A 21948-nucleotide genomic window follows, 5' to 3' on the forward strand; every position below is an offset into this window, starting at 1 on the left:
TACACTTTAAAAACAACACTCATTCCTGTAATGACCTTAAGTATCTTGCCCTAGAAAAACTACAGACTTCAATTAACACTGACATCAAACAAACTGGCAATATTATTATTATTATTATTATTATTATTATTATTATTATTATTATTATTATTATTATTGCCCTGCTTTTTCTCTCTACTCAGAGTGGCTCACAAGGACTGTTGCTTTGGTGGGCTGCCTTCTCACAGCCTTCGCTGCCATCGCCACTTCGCATTCTGCCGCATCATCTATGCCGCTTGCTCCACTGGTCTTTCACCTTCAAGAATTTGAATTCAACCCCACCCTGCTCAAGTCTGCAGTCCTCAATGAGGAACAGTTAGTTAGCTTTACAATAGACTGAAGGATTCTCTTCCCTCCTGGCTCATGAATGTCAGTTGGAATGTATCTGTTTTCTCCCATCTGACTGGTGGTGTAGAATGGATACCCTTCAGGTTGCATGCCTTTGCTTAAGACTTCTGCTTTTTCCATCCATACATTCTGACCTCTCTCTATTCTGTGTGTTTGGAGGTTTTTCCTCTTCATTTGGAACTTAGAAGTCATAGAATTGCAGAGAAGCTTAGACCCAATTGTTTCCTATCAAGAAATGTAGTTCTTATTTTTCAATAAACCTTTTTGTAATTTTAAGTTTGAACTTTGCATCTTTGCCTCCTAAGCCCGTTATTTTGCAGCCATAACACTTCACTTTTCTGCTTGCTGTGAGCTGACTGCTCAATTAAGGATCCCGTTTGTATTTATTGGATCCTCTGCTATTTTGGGAGATTTCCCCAACAAAGGCAATTGAGCCAGAGGAGCTAGAGCACCAAAATTTGTCTCTGGCTAGCAGAACTGAGTAAACAGGGTTTCAGTCAGGTCCACCCTCATTGGACCAATCCGGTTTGCTCCTGATTGATCGGGCAGATCTATGCATTCAATGCTCAGAGTCTCATGGGGCAAGGGAGCCTGGGCATGGTGGCAGATGGAAAGAGCGCCTGCTGCTGCAACTATCCTACCCGGTATGTTGGGCAGGGGATTTATTTCCAAAGGTCCTTTATTGCTAATGCACAGAAGTGATGCCATTACTAATCTGCTTGTCAAAACTGGAAGGTTTTCCTGTGTTTACATATAGATAAAAGCTTATATGTTAATTGTATCCAGAATCATAAATCACACTAATTTCGTGTAACACAGTGAGAGAAAAGGCTTACTTCCCTTTTCCACAATGCTGGGCCAATGAACATTTATTGTTTCCTGATGATACATTCCTGCCATAAGGCTCCTTCACTACACACACATATGACCATAGAATCATAGAAAAGTCATGACAGGATTCAAAAATGGTTTTGAAAAGCAAAGCATTAAAAAAAGTCTAGATGGAGGAATTCAAAGATATAGCTATGTTAGTCTGGAACGTCAGCATGCAAAATCAGAAACTAAGTTAAAAGAATATTGAAAAATTGAGCAAGTTAAACCCATCTACAGATACAGATTTTAAAGACCCCACTTAGACCCCTGCGGCTATAATACAAAATCATGTTTTCAGTGGAGGCTGGAATGCTTTCAGACATCTGTAAAGAAGGTCTAGGATAGTTGTTTCACAAAGAAGCGAAAGCTGAGTTTGTGCAGTGGTCTCTGGCTTTCCCAGGGCATCTCTTCCCCAGACAGGAGCTTTTCAGCGAGGGATAACACAGAACTCATAGCGCCGGGGGAATCTGTTCACAGGCTTCTCCAGAGGTGTGAGATCAATGTCCTTGGGGTCTGTGATGGGTTTCAGCTTGAAGTTCTGGAGGATGGAGGTGAAGAACAAGAAGAGCTCCATATGGGCCATGCTTTCTCCTGCACACACCCGTTTGCCTGCAAGGAGACCCAGGAAGGAAGGGAAGAAACAGGGAAAGGAGTCATAAAGGGAGCTGTAAGTTGCACTCAATAGTGTATAGTCCAGACAGCAAGAGGATTAGTAGTCCCACTCTATTTCGCTTTGGTCAGGCCTCCTTATCTGGAAACCTCTGTCAAGGACACCAAATTTCAAGATTATTTACAAGCTGGTACATATTTAAAGAAGAGTAACCAAGATGGTCAACGATCTTGAAGTTGAGGGTGACCCCCCCCCCCCCCCATAAAAGATAGTAACTTATAGTTTGGCTGAGGACAGGGACATCAGGCTGGATTATAAGGGTTAAGTTTTGGTCTATTTGCAAAGGCACTAACAACAACAACAACAACAACAACAACAACAACAACAACAACAAGGACCCTGCCCATGTTAGATAGTGTGTACATTAAATCAGGGTGTTCCTTGCCGTGGTGAGGGGGCTTGCGTGTTCCGATGAACTTGTGGGCACAACCACTGGAGTGATGCAGTCCCAGGAGTGGCCGCAGGGGAGGTTCCAGACCAAGCACAATCCGAAGACCCAAAGACCTCAACGGCGGAGCAGGCGAAGGATAACATGGTACATGTTACAACGGTTGTGAAGGCTGATGAAGGCTGCAACAGACTGAGAAGCCACTCTCGTTGTGTTAACCACACCACTGCTGGAACCTCACTCTGTGAAGACTGTGTATTGACCGGCCGTGCACCGACTTCCACACATTAAAAAAAATCACGCACAGGCGTCTTCCAACAAAAATAAAAACAAACCTACAAAAGTCCCATGGTGATCAGCGAGTGGTGACGGGGGCAGGACTGTGAAATCTGGAAGCCCCTAGTCACAGACTGGCACATGGGCGGTGGATATGGACTCAGTCATTCTACCTCAAGGTCTGAGGCAGTTGAGTAGTCCGGCAGCTGTATCCATGACTGAGCAGCCCTTTTTAGGATCCGCTCTGCTCACCCCACATGGGGAAGGGGCTAGAAAAGGTGCCCTAAACATAGTCTGCCTCTCCTACCCTGACTGGACTGCCGCGTCCAGAGGGGTCACCAGTCTGCGGCCAAAAAAGAGAAATGAACTTTGGAACATGGAACGTATGGACACTGTTGGATAACACTGACAGCGAACGCCCCAACGCAGGACTGCTCTCATTGCAAGGGAGCTGGGACGCTTTAAGATCGACATAGCAGCCCTTCAGGAGACCCAGAGAGCAGGAGAGGGACAGCTGAAGGAAGAAAAGGGAGGCCAAACCTTCTTCTGGAAGGGACTGCCTGAAGAAGAGCGAAGAATACACGGAGTTGGCTTTGCTATCAGAAACGACCTGGTGAAGCACCTGACTGAAGCACCCACTGGCATCAATGAACGACTTTCAACCCTCCGAATTAACCTTGCCAAAAACCAACAGGCAACCATCATATGCGCCTGTGCACCAACTCTAGACGCTGACGAAGACCTCAAGGAAATTTTTTACTGTCAGCTGGACACCATCCTATCGGAAATACCTAAGAAGGATAAAATCAACCTCCTGGGGGACATTAATGCCAGAGTCGGAAGGGACTCCGACCTGTGGCCAGGGATCATAGGAAAAGACGGGGTCGGAAACAGCAATTCGAATGGCATCTTGCTTCTCACCAAATGCAGAGGGCACAACCTTGTCATCACCAACACGCTCTTCCGCCAGAAAAACAAGCTCAAGACATCATGGAAGCACCCTCGGTCAAAGCATTGGCACCTCTTGGACTATGTTATTACACGTGCCAGAGACCGCCGCGATGTGCTTCTCACAAGAGCCATGACAGGTGCTGATGACTGCTGGACAGAGCACAGGTTAATCCAATCCACAATGGCTATCAAGATCTTCCCCAAAGCAGACTCCAAGGAAGAAAAACAAGGCGCAAAATGAACACCCAAGCCCTTCAGGAGCCCTCCAAACGAGCCCTTCTCCAAACAACACTCAAGGATCATCTACCCACAGAACACCCCGAAAATGTTGAGGAACATTGGAACAAACTGAAGACCTCCATCATCACAGCCTGCGAAGAAAGCATTGGATACCAAACTAAGAAACATCAAGACTGGTTTGACAATAATGACAAAGAGATCCAACAGCTAATTGATAAAAGGAAAGCCTTCCAAACATGGCAGAGAGACACCAACTGTGCTGCCAAGAAAAAGATCTATGCCAGTGCAAAAGCTGAGGTCCAAAGAAGGACCAGAGAACTCAAGAACATCTGGTGGACAAAGAAGGCTGAAGAAAACCAACACCTTCAGATACCCATGATGCTCAGGGATTTTTCAAAGCCACAAAGATCATTTATGGACCAAGAAACCATGGCATACAGCCCCTACGCTCATCAGATGGAACCAAAATTCTGAAGGACAAAACATCAATTGCACTACTTTGGGAAGAGCACTACCAGAACCTGCTGAATCACAGCTCCAATGTGGCCGAAGAGACCCTCTCACAAATCCCGCAACAACAAACCAGGGATGAGCTTGCAGCACTGCCTAGTTTGGAAGACGTCAGCAATGCCATCAGCCAACAAAAAAAATAACTATGCCCGCGGACCTGATGGGATTCCTGCTGAAATCTTCAAAACGGGTGGACCTGAGCTGATACAACAACTCCACCAGCTCATTGAAAAGGTGTGGATGACCGAGAAAATCCCAGCAGACTTCAAGGATGCCACCATCATCACCCTTTTCATGAAAGGGGACAGAACAGACTGCAGGAACTATCACGGTATCTCCCTTCTAACCTCCGCTGGGAAAATCCTCGCAAGAATCCTTGCAAACCGCCTTCTCCCTGTCTCAGAAGACACCCTCCCAGAATCCCAGAATGGCTTCTGCCCCTCCAGAGGAACAGTGGACATGATCTTCACTGCACGACAGCTCCAAGAAAAATGCAGGGAACAAAACCAACCTCTGTACATGGCATTCATTGACCTTGCAAAGGCATTCGACACAGTGAATCGCAGCGCTCCCCTGACCATCCTCCAAAAAATTGGGTGCCCTGACAAATTTGTGAACATCCTTCGGCTCCTCCATGATGACATGATGGCAACAGTCTTGGACAGCAACGGCTCCCAAAGTGACCCATTTAAGGTGGAATCAGGTGTCAAGCAGGGATGTGTTATTGCCCCCACCTTATTTTCCATCTTCATCGCTATGATACTTCACCTTGATGATGGGAAGCTTCCCACCGGAGTGGAAATCATCTATCGGACAGATGGCAAGCTATTTAACCTCAGCAGACTGAAAGCCAAAACCAAGGTCACCACAACATCTGTTATAGAACTCCAATATGCTGATGACAACGTAGTCTGTGCGCATTCAGAAGAAGACCTACAAGCCACTCTAAACACCTTCGCAGAAGCATACGAGAAGCTCGGCCTCTCACTGAACATTGAGAAAACTAAAGTGCTCTTCCAACAGGCACCAGCTAATCCCTCTGTAAAGCCAGGAATACAGCTTAACGGTGTAACATTAGAAAATGTTGACCATTTCCACTACCTTGGCAGCCACCTCTCCACAAAAGTCAACATCGACACTGAAATACAACACCGCCTGAGCTCTGTGAGTGCAGCTTTTTTCCGTATGAAGCAGAGAGTGTTTGATGACCGGGACATCTGTAGAGATACCAAGGTGCTTGTTTACAATGCCATTCCCCTCCCAACCCTGCTCTACACCTGCGAAACGTGGACTGTCTACAGACGTCACACCAAACTCCTGGAGCGTTTCCATCAGCGTTGCCTCAGGAAAATCCTGCAAACTCTTGGGAAGACAGGCGGACAAATGTCAGCGTGCTGGAAGAAGCAAAGACCACCAGCATTGAAGCGATGTTCCTACGCCATCAACTCCGCTGGACTGGCCACGTTGTCCGAATGCCCGATCACCGTCTCCCAAAGCAGTTACTCTACTCCGAACTCAAGAATGGGAAACGGAATGTTGGTGGGCAGGAAAAGAGATTTAAAGATGGGCTCAAAGCCAACCTTAAAAACTGTGGCATAGACACTGAGAACTGGGAAGCCCTGGCCCTTGAGCACTCTAATTGGAGGTCAGCTGTGACCAGCAGTGCTGCGGAGTTCAAAGAGGCACAAACGAAGGGCTTAAGGGAGAAACGTGCCAAGAGGAAACGTGCCCGACCGGGACCGCCTTCCACCTGGAAACCGATGTCCTCACTGCGGGAGAATATGCTGGTCAAGAATAGGTCTCTTCAGCCACCTAAGAACCCACCCCCAAGACACCAGGGATGGAAGACTATCATCCTCGAGCTACGAGGGATCGCCTAAGTAAGTAAAAGTAAGTAAGTAAAACATTTAATCAAGCCTTTATGATCTATATTTCATATATTTATAGCAGAAGGTAATAAATTTATTACTGGAAATCATGTCACAAAAGTTATTTGGCTTTTTCCATCTGAGCCACACCTGCGCCAAAGAATTAACGACTCACAAATAAAAGGGACTCCCTTTTGAGCTTAGATACATTTACAGGCTAAAGGTTAACCAAGAAAACACTATGCTTTATAATCTTTCCCTTGCCATTCATTTCCTAGTCCTGTATGAACCCCTTGTATCCCTTGCACCGTCTCCCATTTCTAGGTTAAGCCCAAAAGCCTTTTTGCCTGATGGGCTGCTGGAGAAACTCTGGGATTCCTCTCTTTGTCCCTCATGAGAAACAGAGGAGACCGAAGCCCTATGAAAGCCCCATTAGTCTCCCTGCATCTTTTTTTCCCAACACATGGGGATGCTGGATCTCGTGTTTCTCCCCCATTGTGAATCCCACATGTATTCCCTATCAATTTTATTTTATTTTTATTATTATACTTTATGATATCTTGCCCCCTTATAAAAGAAGCAGTGTGACCCTGATGTGAACTTTTGACCAGCACACCATCCTGACCTGAATACCACCAGGCTGCCTCAAGCCATATTCTACAAACATGGATTACCATGATCACCATCTGGAAATAAAACAATGGACTCTTTCTCGAACTTAAAAGGGCAATGCCAGGCCATTTGGGAATGAAGCAACCTTTGGACATTCCTATCACCTAAATGGCTTACCTCCTCTGCGAGGAGGCTAGGGTAAGCCACGGCCGTCAAGACAAAGCCATCTCCCTTCCTTGGACTCTGAATCATTTTTAATCCCATCAAGATTTCCAATGCTGCTGCTCTTTTAATAATAATAATAATAATAATAATAATAATAATAATAATAATTTTATTTTTATACCCCGCCCCATCTCCCCAAAGGGACTCGGGGTAGCTTACATGGGGCCAAGCCTGGGCAAAACAGAAAATGTAAAAACTCAACAATGAAACAAATCAATCAAACAATAAAACAAGTCATAAAACAATAAGGTCACATACAATAAACATACTTTGATAAAATCCTGGGTTGGCTCCTGAAAAGAACTGGGCCAAAGAACAAAGTGCAAGTCATGTCAGATACAATCGGGGAGAGGTAGATACCAGAACTATTGTCCCATTAAAGTGCTGGGGAAGGTGTACACAAGGAACCTATGGCCGGCTAAAGGAATAAGTACAATAAAGTTCAATAAAGTTTAAAAAGGCAACAGATCAATCCTTTACTATGGAAATCAGTTGCCAAAGGCCTGTTGGAAGAGCCAAGTTTTCAGGCTCTTCCGAAAAGTAAGGAGGGTAGGGGCCTGCCTGATCTCCCTGGGGAGAGAGTTCCAGAACTGGGGGGCCACGATGGAGAAGATCCTCTTCCTTGTCCCCACCAACCACAACTGCGAGGGTGGTGGGAGCGAGAGGAGGGCCTCCCCCAATGAGCGAAGAGACCATGCAGGTTCATAGGGGGAAATGCGGTCATGAAGGTAGATGCGTCCCAAACCATTTAGGGCTTTGTAGGTGATAACCTGCATCTTGAATTGGGCTCGGAAAATAAATGGTAGCCAATGAAGCTCCTTAAATAGCACCCTGTAATTCACTCCTGTTAGTAGCCTGGCTGCCGAACACTGGACTAGTTGCAGTTTCCGGGCCGTCTTCAAGGGCAGCCCCACGTAGAGCGCATTGCAATAATCCAGTCTAGAGGTAACTAAGACGAGGACCACCATGGCCAGATCCGACTTCTTGAGGTACGGTCACAACTGGCACACAATATTTATTTATTTATCCATTATTTATTTATTTATTTATTTATTTATTAATAAATAACACACCAGGCCCGCTTATCCCCCTACCAACCCCAGAGATTACTTCGGTCCGAAGACCAAAATTTGCTTGAAGTCCCTAACATACAGACTTATCATTTGTCTTCTACTAGGCAAAGAGCCTTCTCGATTGTAGCCCCTCATTTATGGAATACCTTGCCAGTTGAAACTCAAACTATCCAAGACCTACTTGCCTTTCGGAAAGCCTCCAAAAACTTGCTCTTCGACAAGCTTTCGATGGGTGAAAAACTCGGGGCTATGTCTGTTTTATTGTTGTTTTTAATTGTTGTTTTTATTGTTGTTTTTATTGTTGTTTTTATTGTTATTTTAAAGCTAAGTGTATTGTTTTAATCTATTTCTGTAAACTGCTCCGAGCCAAACTGGGAGTCTAATAAAGTCTACAAGTCTAATAAATTAATAAATAAATATAAATATATCCCACTCTTCTCACCCTGAAGGGGACTCAGAGCGGCTTACAAATCAAATGTGCATACAATATATTATTAACATAGCACAATATGCTAATCTATATTACTATATTATATTACTATATCACTATTTGGTAATATTATTAGTAATATTACATTTAATATATAATATATAATTAGCATTATTATATTGTATTATTATTAGTATATTATTATTATCAATATTATATGTATATACGATATATTATATATTTATAAATTATTGTATATGTGTGTGTGTGTGTGTGTGTGTGTGTATATATATATATATATATATATATATATATATATATATTATCTAATCTAAACATAAATCTAATCTAATCTAAATCTAATCTAAATCCATAATAAAAGTGAAAACCCGTATGTGTGTATGTGGCACAGGTATCTGCTCACACAGACAGCCTCCAGCCTCCACAAACAGGCTACACTTCCCAGGCCTGAAAATCCAGCAAGTCACCTCTTTACACTGACATTACAGTTACAGCGAGCTCCATGAACATGTATCCCAGCCCCTGCCAATGTCCTTCCCAAACACTACGGCCCACCACCCAAGGAATGCTTTCATTTGGGGACCATTTCATCCTAGATTTTACTTTTTCTTCCACCACAGTCAGGCATCCCAGGGTTCTCCATTGGCGTGGAATTTGCATGACCCCGCCTACTCCCTTCCCTTTCAAATCTGTCTGCACAACAAACATAGAAGAATTGAGCTGCAACCAAACTTACTGGAGAAGTTTGGGGATTAACTGCACATGGTGGAAGTTGTAGTTCACCCTGCATGAAGTCAGAGCACTGTGACTCCTATTAGGGAATGTAGAGGAGTTGTAGTTCACCTAAACCCAGAATGCTATGAACCCAAACAATGATGGTTCTGGGTCAAACTTGCCATGCATCCCCGATATGCCCAAATTTGAATACTGGTGGGTTTTGAGGGGAACTACCCTGGACATTTCTGAGTAGTAGGTACTGGGATTTATAGTTCACCTGCAATGAACGAGCACTCCGAACCCCTCCGATGATGGACCAGGACCACACTTGGCACACAGAGCCCCCATAACCAAAACAGCATATTGGACAAGTTTGGGGGAAAGGGAGTTGTAGTTCACCTGCATCCAGAGAAACAGTGACCCCCACCGACAATGGACCAGAACCAAACTTTTCACAGAGAAGCCTCATAACCAACTGAACATACTGCATGGGTTTGTGGGAATTGGCCTTGATTTTGGGAGTTGTACTTCACCTCCATCCAAAGAGCACTCAACTCAGCCAACGACGGATCTGGACCAAATTGGCATACAGACCGAACATTGCCTGCCGTGGATACTCACAAATGTTTCGGGACAATTCTCCCTGGAATTTGGGAGTTGTAGTACTTCACCCCATCCACACAGCACTACAACCAGGCAGTGACCAACCAATGACACACTTGGTACACAGACCCAAAATGGCCAACTTTGAATACTGACAGGATTTGGGGAGCATTGACCCACGATTCTGGGAATTGTAGTTCACCCACTCCTAACTGAAAATACATAACATTCAAAGACAAATAATACCTTTATCAAATAACCCGGGCATCGCCGGGTTCCCAAGCTAGTATATATATAAAATTAGCATAGCATGTTGCTATGGCACAGGAGACAAGATGGAACTATTCCTTGGTGAGAGGGGCTCCCAACTGATGACATGGGACATCCAAGGGACTTGTTATTACAATCAGTATATCAATAGGCAGGTCCGGTTAGCAGGGCCCTGGGGCACTCACTGGACCATTTGACAATGGACCCGACATAGGGTCACTCACTAATCCTTTCATCAACATATGATTGCCTTTGTTTCTCCTGCTGCCGCACCTCCATTTCCTCTATTGGCCAGCCAGGGAGAAACGTCACAGGCAGGCAGCACGCAGCATTGGTCTAGGCGTGTCAAGCTCCCACCTCTCCAGGGAACCTATGCCAAGCACAGCAAGGCTGGAACCGAAAACTGTATAAACATGCATGCTTTGCCATGTTATGTATCTCAGTCTATTTTTGGCGAACCATCGCAGGCTGGCATCACTTTCAGCTGAAATTACATAAAAATACCTCGGTGGCTTCTGCTTCGACTTGGTGAGTTATATTCTGGAAATTATTGCTTTCTTTTTCTCACCAGGCTTAACCCACAGCTTGGATCTCACTATCCAATGCTGCTCTAAATTGCTCAATAACAATCTGGAAACCAAACCTTATGAGGAGCAAGCTAAGAAATCTAGAAAAGTTTAGTTTAGAGAAGAGTGAGAGGTTTAGAATGTTAGAATCTTGGAGTTTGAATACACCACATGACCATCTAGTGCAACTCTCTGCCAGGCAGGAAAAGCACAATCGAAGCACCTCTGCCAGATGGCCACCCAACTTCTGTTTTGAAACCTGCAAAGAAGGAGGCTCCACCACACACTGAGGCAGTGAATTCCACTGTTCAACAGCTCTTTCAATTAGGATGTTCCTCCCAAAAGTAGGTCCCGACAACATCCTTGGAAGTTGGAGTGCTGTAATTGTGTATTCCTACTTGGCAACAAGTTGGACAAGATGGTCCTCACAGAGCCTTCCAACTGTATGATTTCCTAGGTCTATATTTACAAATGTTCTTCTCCTGGCAAACAATGGATATCACAACATTCATGGGACAGCAGAGGAGTACTTTTGAGATTGTCAAAGGCTTTCACGGTCAAAATCACTGGGGTGTGCTGTATTGCCATGTCTAGTAGTATTGTCTCCTGATGGTTCTCCTGCATCTCTGGCTGGCATCTTCAGAGGATCTGATGGTAGTAAAGCTTTACTACCATCAGATCCTCTGAAGATGTCAGCCAGCCAGAAATGCAGGCAAAACATTTGGAGAAAATGCTGCTAGAACATGGCCATACAGCATGGAAACCACACAATACTCCACTTCCAACATTCTTTCCGTCATCCACAAGAGAACGGTTTAACATAGGAAAGGCTACTTTTCTATTTTAAAATAATTTGGTGGCCTCCAATGCTCTCTTTTGGACACTATGGTAATAAATCGCCATGTTTTTATGGAAAAATGTCAACTGGGAGCTCTCTTTGGACTGATGTAATCCATATCTCATCACGTGATGGTCCAGTGGAAGCCACAACTGGGAGGATCACAGAGCCCTTTCCCCAACAATGGACAACCCAGAAACCTAAAAAGAGCTGCTTGACCACCTTATATCCAAGGTTGCTGCCCAATGGGGAGAAGGGAAGGTCTTACCTGCTGAAAAGGGCATGAAGTAGTCGCTCTTCCTGAAGGTCCCATCTTCATTCAAGAAGTGTCCTGGGTCAAACTCTGTAGGGTTAGGAAATTCCTTGCTGTCATACAGCACCGAGGTCAGAACAGGAATGACTGTGGTGCCCTGCAGAGTATTGCGTTTGGAGAGATAATAATCAACACACGAAGACTTTGGAATTTCAAGATCTATGAAGATGGATTATTGGGGTCAGGTAGTGGCTAAATGGACCACAGCAATATCGTTAATTTAGCTGGAATGTGCAGCTTTAGTTGTGTTTCTAATTGATGTCAAACAAAGCAAGCCATGTCCCTTATAGGCCCATTATATCTGTTTGGTTCATGTCTCATGAGAGAAGATCAGGAGGAATGCATGGCTGTTTAAAGTGGTGTCAAACCACTTAAATCAAAGGGTGCATTTACACTTTTATAAGGAATGCAGATTTATACCAATTTAACTGCTATGGCTCAATGCTATGAGATCATGGGAGCTGTAGTTTCAGCAGTCCTTGGCAGGATTCCATAGCAGAGGGGTATAAATGTAATAATAATAATAATAATAATAATAATAATAATAATAATAGTAATAATAATCTTATATTGGCTCGGTCGTTGCCCAGGATAAAAAGGACCGCGGTGGATGCTGCTGATTCTGGACATCCATCGACAAGTGGGCTATGGAATCAAAATACAAATGAACAGTCACAGAAGTGGCAAAAATATACAATGCCAGAAAACTGCACAATTATGAAATGCTACTTCAAATCTGAACCTCAAATGCATGGCTACCAAAAAAGGATGCATCAACTGTGGAAACAAGAGTACCCTGACTCACAGATAACAGAACACCAACTGGATGACCAATGAAGATTCATAATCAGAAACAAAGTGTTCAGTGAAGTTCAACTCAAAGAAATCCAGAAAATCTGCAAAGCAAATTACCATCAGACCACAGCACAGACAGCAGCAGAAACTCCAGCAACACTTGGAATGGTGGAACAGATTGAACCAGAAGAAAGTGTGGAGCTTTTGCAAGCATTTGAAGAACCAGCACTTGAAACACCTGTTGAACCACCAGGAACCTTGACAGCAAGACAACAAGAGCTCAAGGATAAGATTGTGGCTCATGCTGCAGCAAATGCAATAAGACAGCGGCTCCCAACTCTAAAAACAGTGCCCAAGAGACACCTGGTGCCTCTAATGAAAGATGTGAATACAGTGCTCTCCACTGTACAGATAACATCAATTGAACAAACAAACCAGTATGCCTACAGTGCAGCAGTGATAGTAACAGAAGAGCTTGGGCTCCTACAACCAAGGCAGCCCCAAAGAAAATCGACTGGAAAACCAGAGCGGAATGTCAGGCTAGAGTTGAAAATCAAGAAACTTACATCAGATGCAAGTAACCTGAAAAATATGAAAGAGAGGAAACTGAAGAATGACAAAATCAAGCAATACCTGATCCGAAAGTACTGGCTGAACACCAGAAAAATTGAAGAAGCTTTGGAAATCGTGAAAGAACAAATTACAGCAACAGCCAGAAAAAAATGAAAGATATGAAGCCAGAATCATCCAGTACAGACAAAATCAACTGTTTTAATCAGACCAAAGACGGTTCTACCAGAGTCTGAACCAAACAACAGACACAGTATCCATAAAGCCAGAGAAAACTGCAACAATGAATTTCTGGAAAGAGCTTCGGGAAAATAAAAAGAACTACAACAAAAACGCTGGGTGGATAAAGGAGTTTGAAGGAAAATTCTCACAGAACAAAATGGAACAGATGGAAATAACAACTGAAATGTTCAGCAAACGAGTGCAAATAGTCAATATCTGGACATCGCCTGGTAGTGATCAACTTCATGAATTTTGGCTCAAACATCTGATTAGTTTACATGGAAAAATGGCACAACAATTCAATGAGATGCTGCAGAAAGGAAGTATCAGTGAATGGCTAACAACTGGAAGTACATACCTGATACAAAAGGATCCAGCAAAAGGTACAGCACTAGGAAACTACAGGCCAATAACGTGTCTTCCCACTATGTTTAAACTACTGACTGGCATCATAGCTGACAAAATTCAAGACTATCTTGAAGAAACAAATATCTTGCTAGATGAACAGAAAGGCAACAAAAGGGAAAGGAGGGGCACAAAAGACCAGTTATTGAGTGACAAAATGATTCTGGAGAACTGTAAGAGCCGAAATGCTAATCTTCACATGACGTGGATTGACTACAAAAAGGCTTTTGACTCACTCCCACACAGCTGGATCATCAAGTACCTGGAAGCCATCGGGATTTGTAAAAATGTTGGCACCTTTATTGAAAACATGATGGAGCACTGGAAAACTGAACTGTTTGTTGGAAATGAAAGCCATGGACTTGTCAACATCAGAAGAGGAATTTTCCAGGGAGACTCATTGTCCCCTCTGCTTTTCATTATTGCCATGATCCCTCTGTCAACAATCTTACAAAAAACAAATCTCGGCTATCAAACATCTAAGAATTCTCACAAAATTTCACATCTGATATACATGGATGACCTGAAGCTGTATGGAAAACAGAAACTGAAATCCAGTCTCTGACTAACACTGTCCGAATCTTTAGCACTGATATCAGCATGGAGTTTGGCTTAGACAAATGTTCGACAGTGGCATTGAAGAAGGGAAAAATCATTGAAAGTGAGGGCATAAATATGCCTAATGGCCAAACAATAAAGTGTCACCAGACAGAGGCCTATAAATATCTGGGCATATTACAGCTGGACAACATCAAGCATGAACATGTGAAAACTGTGGTCAGTAAAGAATACACACAAAGGGTCAGAAAAATTCTCAAAAGCAAGCTCAATGGAGGCAACACCATCAAGGCCATAAACACATGGGCCATACCTGTCATAAGATATACTGCTGGCATTATAAATTGGACACAGGCGGAACTGGACAATTTGGACAGAAAAACAAGAAAACTCATGACCATTCATCATTCACCTCACAGTGATGTTGACCGGCTATATCTGCCTAGAAGAACAGGGGGCAGAGGACTCTTACAAGTAAAACAAGCAGTCAAAGAAGAAGAACTTGCCCTGGCAGAATATGTAAAGCAAAGTGAAGAACCTGCTTTGATTGAAGTCAAAAATCAGAAACTACTCAAAACATAGCAGATAAAAAACCAGTACAAGAAAACCGCACTACAAACTAGAGCTGACAGCTGGCACAACAAAACATTGCATGGAAAGTTCCTTGACAAAATTGAAGGAAAAGCTGATAAGGAGAAGACCTGGCTCTGGCTCACGAATGGGACCCTGAAGAAGGAGACAGAAGACCTGATCCTTGCAGCCCAGGAGCAAGCCATCAGAACAAATGCAATTAAGGCCAAGATTGAAAAATCAGCTGATGACCCAAATGCAGACTGTGCAAGGAAAACGACGAAACCATTGATCATATCCTCAGCTGCTGTAAGAAAATCGCACAGACAGACTACAAACAGAGGCACAACTATGTGGCCCAAATGATTCATTGGAACTTATGCCTCAAGTACCTCCTCCCAGCAGTAAAGAACTGGTGGGATCACAAACCTGCAAAACTATTGGAAAATGTGCAAACAAAGATACTGTGGTACTTCCGAATCCAGACTGACAAAGTTCTGGAACACAACACACCAGACATCACTGTTGTGGAAAAGAAAAAGGTTTGGTTCACTGATGTTGCCATCCTAGGTGACAGTCGCATTGATGAAAAACAACAGGAAAAACTAAGCCGCTATCAGGATCTCAAGATTGAACTTCAAAGACTCTGGCAGAAACCAGTGCAGGTGGTTCTAGTGGTGATGGGCTCACTGGGTGCCGTGTCAAAAGATCTCAGCCGCCATTTGGAAACAACAGACATTGACAAAATCACAATCTGCCAACTGCAAAAGGCCACCCTACTGGGATCTGCGAGCAACATCCGAAAATACATCACACAGTCCTAAACACTTGGGAAGTGTTTGATTTGTGATTTTGTGATACCAAATCCAGCATATCTATCTAGTTTGCTGTCATACAACGTCGTTGTGTCAATAATAATAATAATAATAATAATAATAATAATAATAATAATAATAATAAATCTTGTCAGGAGCAACTCGAGAATAATAATAATAATTATAATAACAGTTCTAATGTTTTCGTCAGTGCATATTGAACACAGTTGATGCACACTTCCATTAGGTTTTAAGCATGGGCAATCAATTAAGAATGTTTCAAAAAGCATTACAAAATTATGGGGCGCTGGTGTTTCATTTCGGAAGTGTTTCTTAATATAGTTAGTGAAAATTTTGTTAGTACATCGAGAGTAACAAAATCTCGTTACTATTCTTATGATTGTAATTGCGCCGTGGGAGAAATTCAGGGGCTCTTTCCTCCCTCATTTTTACAGCTATTGGGGTGAAACTTGCTACAATGGTAGAACACGTTTTCCACTGTTAGTCCATCAAGTTTCATTACATTTCACTTATCCATACATTTTTGGGGAATATTCAAATCTTTTATAAACTTCTTTTTTTAAAAAAAATTGTATATAAGAGAACAGGGGATCATTCCTCACATCTTGCAGAAATATCCCAAGATTTTAGGGATTTTTTAAAAAGTTTGGATAAAAACTTCTTTTAAACAGCCACACCAGCTATCTCAATGAATACCTCTTTCATGTTAGCCAATAGAACTTCACTGGAGGCATTTCTTCTCAGCCCATCACAGAGATGTACTACCTACTAGAAGTCTCAGGCAGTCCTCCTCTTTGCAGATCAAACATTCAATGTAACTCTGGCTGCTGGTACAATGGAGGAGCACATCCCTTCCTCTCCTGATTGGGGCTTCCTGATGCTGAGCAGAATTCTGGGAAATGTAGTTCAGGGCAGGGCCTTCTGCATTCCCTGTCATAGGCCCCCCCGCCTTCCCAAACTGCATCTCAGAGAATCCTGTGCTTTCTTTCCCAGTGAACTCTGCTTTCTCCCTGCAGTTTTCCTCTCGTCATGGCAAGAGGCCATTCATTTAAAGAGTAAAGGCAGACTTTTTGCCTTTCATTGCTTCCTTGCACTGAAAATCAAACTGACTTTGGGAGACTTCCAAGGTCTACAAAATGCAAATGAAAAAGGATTAGGTAAGCTTCAATTCTTATTTTTTTGGCGCGGGCCACGCCCACATGTCAGATATTGCCTCGTAACTACGAACGTAACAAATTTGATCCGACTTCTGAAGTCTGATGGAAAAATTGCACACCTCTAGTAACCATTGCACATAGAGTGTCCAATTATTGAATGGTGTGGGACTATTTGTCACTGTCTCTAATATTCCATTGAGCAGTCTACTTCTGCAGTCTACTTCTACAGTGTATCTTTCAATTGTTAATCTCGCCGATATAGCCACAGGCTTCACCCCCACTTCAAGGTGCTCTCCAATGATCTTATAGCACTTTTAACTACCTCTTGTTTACAAAACTCACTCAGCGCACTTTTGCCCAGTTCATTTTTATGAACTCACTTTTGGGATGATGTATCCTCTGAATGGTGTGTCTTTGACCACGGCATGGGGTAGGGACAATGAAAGAAGAGAGATGAACCTCTGGATCTCATGGATGACGGCATCTGTGTAGGGCATCTGTCTGCGGTCAGCCATGCTGGGCATCCGGGAGTGGCCAACCACCCGGTCAATCTCTTCATGCACTTTCTCTGTCAGGAAATGGATGAGGTGAGGCATCAAGAAACAAACATCCAGGGAATGTCAGAGAAGTCACACAAGAAGGATCGGCCCTCAAATTCATGTGAATCTTTTCATCCTAGCAAGCCACAATATGCATTCATGCCTATCAAAAGAGAGATGCTACCTAAAAGTGGGACCAATCCATCCCAAAAGGTGGGTGGCAACCTTCTTATGGAGCTAGACATTATTATATTTCAATTTGGATTCAAGACTGAATATGAGACTAAGACAGCTTTAGTTGCCATGGTGGATGACCTACAGTGTTGTGACTGCGCCTTCGGGGACTGTGGATGATGGTGGTGGGATCAAGAGAGGAAAGAAAAACCCTCGCGAGGAGGGCTCACTGGAGGATTTGCACAGAAAGAGAGTTAGGGATCTCAATGGGGAGTCTTCTGAGGAAGATTCAGATGGGGAGTCTGTGGAAGAAATGGATACTGGGGAACAGGTGGTGGCTGAAGAAGTGGGCACTGACTGGGCACGGGCACCGGAGATGCCTGGGGAGGAATCAGGGCTCATGAATACTGCTGACACTGGGGAAGTTTGGGTACCTCCAGAAGCAGACCCCACTTGGTCTACTTGGAGGAGTGAGGATGGATCTCCAGGTGTGCATGGTGTTGGGCGTGAGCAGGTTGATTGGGATTCTGATGAAGAATTCAGGACACCCGACCCACGGGCGTTAGCTGTGTGGAGTTCTGATTCAGATTAAGGATTTGGGTCATCTGCTCTTTGGGCGTTGGTGTTTGGACACTCAGGGAGAATTGAGATAAAATGGGAATGTTTAGTCACTTCACTTAGCATGTGGCGAGGTGTTGCTGGGTGCCACTGGGACTCCTGTATGTGTTATTGAAGACTGGAGTGGGACTTTGCTTCAGATGTAAGTTAATCTGGGTTGTTCTGCAATGGAGGGCTGGAACTGTGTGGGTTTTCCTGGACTGCAGTGTTATTACTATTTTGCATTAGCTGCTGTTGCCTCCGTTGTCTTGGCTCTTTGTGCCATTCCGTTTTGTGGACCTTGAATTGATGACTACTGGACCTTGGACTGGAACTCGACTCTGCTTCTGCCTTCGCTTCCTGATTTGTGACTACCTACGGCTCTCAACCCCTGGCTGGCCTCCCAAACCTGTTGCTGCCTCCTTTCCTGACCCTGGACCGATCTGACGACGTCTCTTTGCTTCATTCCTTGAGCTCCTGGCATTGTCTGCACTCTTATTGCTATTTTTCCTGTTTTGACTTCGGACCGGTTTGACGACGTTTCCTTGCTCTGTCCCTTTAAATCCCAAAGCCTGGTGTTTGCCTCCGTAGTGGCTTGGAGCCGCTCACTCTCCTTTTGCACCAGCTTCCAAAGTTTGTTTACAAGCTGCTCAGTGGAAAGCTCCTTTGCCCAGTTTGGGTTCTCCGTTTGGAGTTTTAAGTTTACATTACTAGTTTGGGATTTTGGGGAGTTTTTTTGGGAGTTTCCAAGTCTTTGCTTTGTTTTGGCTGCTGATTTTGAGTCAAACTGAGGAACCTTTAGTTTAATCTGGATTATTTGCTTGAATAATCTGGTTTATTTGTTAAAGCATAGCTTTTGATATATTTTTTGTTTGGACTGCTTAAAAACACTGAAAGTTAAGTGTTTTAAGCCATCTTTTATGTTTGTGACTTGTTTTTGGGCTATTTCTTGAATAAACTCTGTTTTGCTCTCTAATTGGCGTCTGACATTTGACATACAGAGAGAACGAGAGCATGTCCTTGATGGTTCTGTTGAACTTTTCAGTGGCTTTTGATAACATCAACCATTGTATCTTTCTTGGTTGCCACACTGAGATGTGACTTTGAGGCACCGTCTTACAATGGGTCTATTCCTATCTGGAGGGTTGAACTCAGAAGGTAGTGTGGGGGAGTCCTCTTTGAACCCTTGGCCATTGACCTGTGGGGTGGCTTTGGGCTCCTTTTTGTCATCATGTTATTCCACATCAACATGAAACCTCTTGGAGAGGTCATTCAGAGATTTGGAGTGCAATGCCATATAATCATGAAATAGAATTACAGGTGCAGAATCCCACAGGTGATCAAGAAGCACCACTGTTCCACAAACAACTACCTTCTAATATCACACATGACTTGAATATCAATCCAGAAATTTAGTGCTTGTAAACTAGAATTAATAATCTAGCCACTTCCAGAACCTATTTTCAATCCAAACATATTTCCGGGATCTGATCACATTTAGTCTTGAATGTGTTTCTCTGAAGCCTTCACATCTGTCTTACCTTCAATCTCTGGGTACTTCTGGAGGAGCAAGAGCCCATACTTGAGTGTGGAGCTGGTTGTTTCTGTTCCTGCGCCAAACAAGTCGATACAGCAGGTAACCATGTTCTCCATGGTGAACTCAGAGGCCTCATCATGTTTCTCCTAGTGATACATGTCAGGATTTGTGAATTACCTGGAATTTCTTAAGTGATAGCAGGATTAATACCGCAGGCCTAACCCACATGTGAAAGTGCTACATTGCTGTCATTAGGTTTTGGAGGCCGATGCAACTGGGAAGTATAAAAGTTTGTGTTCTCTAATTTTGGTTGATGAGGGAAGGGTAGTGGTTGTTGAAGAGAATTACAGAGATACTGCTGGAGGAGAGAGTTTGTATATATTCTACCTATCTATATATTAGGGTTGTCCAAAAATTCGTTATGATTCTTATTTTGGAATTATTTCGGAATGTTCTCGCTTTTTGAACCGAGTATTGAAACGTCCCTGGGCGCAACTGGCAATGTAATTCGAACCATCGTTGGCCCATTCTCTAATTGTGTCTTAATGTTTCGTTACATTTTTTCCTCCAAAAATATATATTTTTATATATTTTTTTAATTTTTTTGTTTCTGCAACCTAACTTGAATGGGAGCCTAGCGTAGCCTAAAATGGCCGCCGCTCCCTGGCCAATCAGAAACTTCCACGATGGCTGGAAAAGGTGGGGGCTAGCGTCCTCCGCGTCCACGTGTAAGATCTTCATAAAAAAACCCTCCCCAACCCTGGGAAGTCATTCGGGGCTGGGTTACCGAGCAGAGAGGGTGGTTCGTGCTGCGCTGGGAATCAAGCTGCATTGATTCCCAGCGCCTACATTGAGGGGAGAGAGGGCTAAGTGTTCTGGGGGTTGGGTCTGTTAAGGTCTGGCTGTTGTTGCTGACTGGATATTGTGGGGTTTTTGGGGGGAAATTGGCTTGGGGCTTGTGGGATCTGGCAGAGTCCTTGCTGTGGCTTTAGGCAATTTTTATTTTTAAAAGGACGTGGGCGCCAAGGCATTGCTTTCTTGACGCTCCATTTCTAAAGATCTCTGCCTTGTTTTTGAATTTAGTAATCACTAGATCAGCCCTTCTTAGCAATCCTAAAAGGGGGGAACATTGGAAGTTAGAGTTTCCAAAGGACGTGTGCGTTCCTGCCAGGGCATTGCTTCCCTCACACTCCGTTTGTAATCCCAAGGCCCCGGGCTGAGTGTTATTGCATCAATCACAAAGACACACATTGTTTTCAAACCTAAAAGGATACATTGGAAGAAATAGTTTCCAAAGGACGTTGCCAATCCTGTCAAGGCATTGCTTGGCGTGTGCTGCATTTCTAATCCAAAGTCCTCAGCCAGAGTTTCATTTTTGCAATCACAAGGTCAGCCAGTGGCACCATAGATCAAAAAGTTCAAAGGCAATTTATAGTTTTCAAAGGACGGTGGCACTCCTGCCAAGGCATTGCTTGGCGTGTGCTGCATTTCTAATCCAAAGTCTACACAGGTAGAAGAGGGACTTTCACAGTAATAAGAACCCAATTGAACAGGAAATAAGACTTTCAAACCAGGAACAGGTTTCTTCAAATATTGAAAAATAGTGTATTATAAAAAGTTATGAAAATTCACCAAAAATCATAGGACACAGGGAACTTTCTGCAATTTGTTGAGCAAAGAGTGTTGAATGTGATCTCCCACTGTACCAAATTTGATGAGGATAGCTCAAGAAATGAGGGCGGGAGAGCCCTGTAAAAGTCCCCCCCAGTTTTTTTTTTGGCGATTGCGCATGCGCGTCCGCCATTTTAGAAACATTAAGAATCATTACGAATTTTCGGAAATATCCGAAATTTTTGGGTGAAAAATTCGGAAAGACTTTCTATATCGAAGTGCCGGCACCCCCTACTTTAGAAACGAGAATTGAAACATTTTTTCCATCGATCAGACATGCCTACTATATATATAAAAGGGTAATGAAATTTCGGCCTAGGACAAAACAACAAAATTACACATCCCAGAAACACTAAACTTGGCAACACAACCCCTCATCCATGCCTCTATGTTAATACAACAAAAAGCTCCAGCTACTCCAGAAAACGGCCAGACTTTGAAACTGCAAGGCTATTCACTGCTATTCCACCTGGCCAACAAAAGATT

General features: G+C 43.5%; 1 protein-coding gene across 1 annotated transcript in view; it reads right to left on the reverse strand.

Moving 5' to 3' along the window:
* Positions 1–444: 444 nt before the first annotated feature.
* LOC100564270 (cytochrome P450 2C18) overlaps positions 445–21948 on the reverse strand; it is a 37449-nt gene continuing 15945 nt past the window's right edge. The window contains exons 5-8 of the mRNA XM_016996007.2: positions 19796–19937; positions 17325–17512; positions 11787–11928; positions 445–1869 (exon numbers count right to left, since the gene is read on the reverse strand). Coding sequence (XP_016851496.2) covers positions 1688–1869; positions 11787–11928; positions 17325–17512; positions 19796–19937 — 654 coding nt within the window. The 3' untranslated portion in view covers positions 445–1687. The remainder of the gene's footprint in view (positions 1870–11786; positions 11929–17324; positions 17513–19795; positions 19938–21948) is intronic.

Source organism: Anolis carolinensis, chromosome 1 (assembly GCF_035594765.1).
Source record: "Anolis carolinensis isolate JA03-04 chromosome 1, rAnoCar3.1.pri, whole genome shotgun sequence".
In the NCBI taxonomy this organism is placed as follows: Eukaryota; Metazoa; Chordata; class Lepidosauria; order Squamata; family Dactyloidae; genus Anolis; species Anolis carolinensis.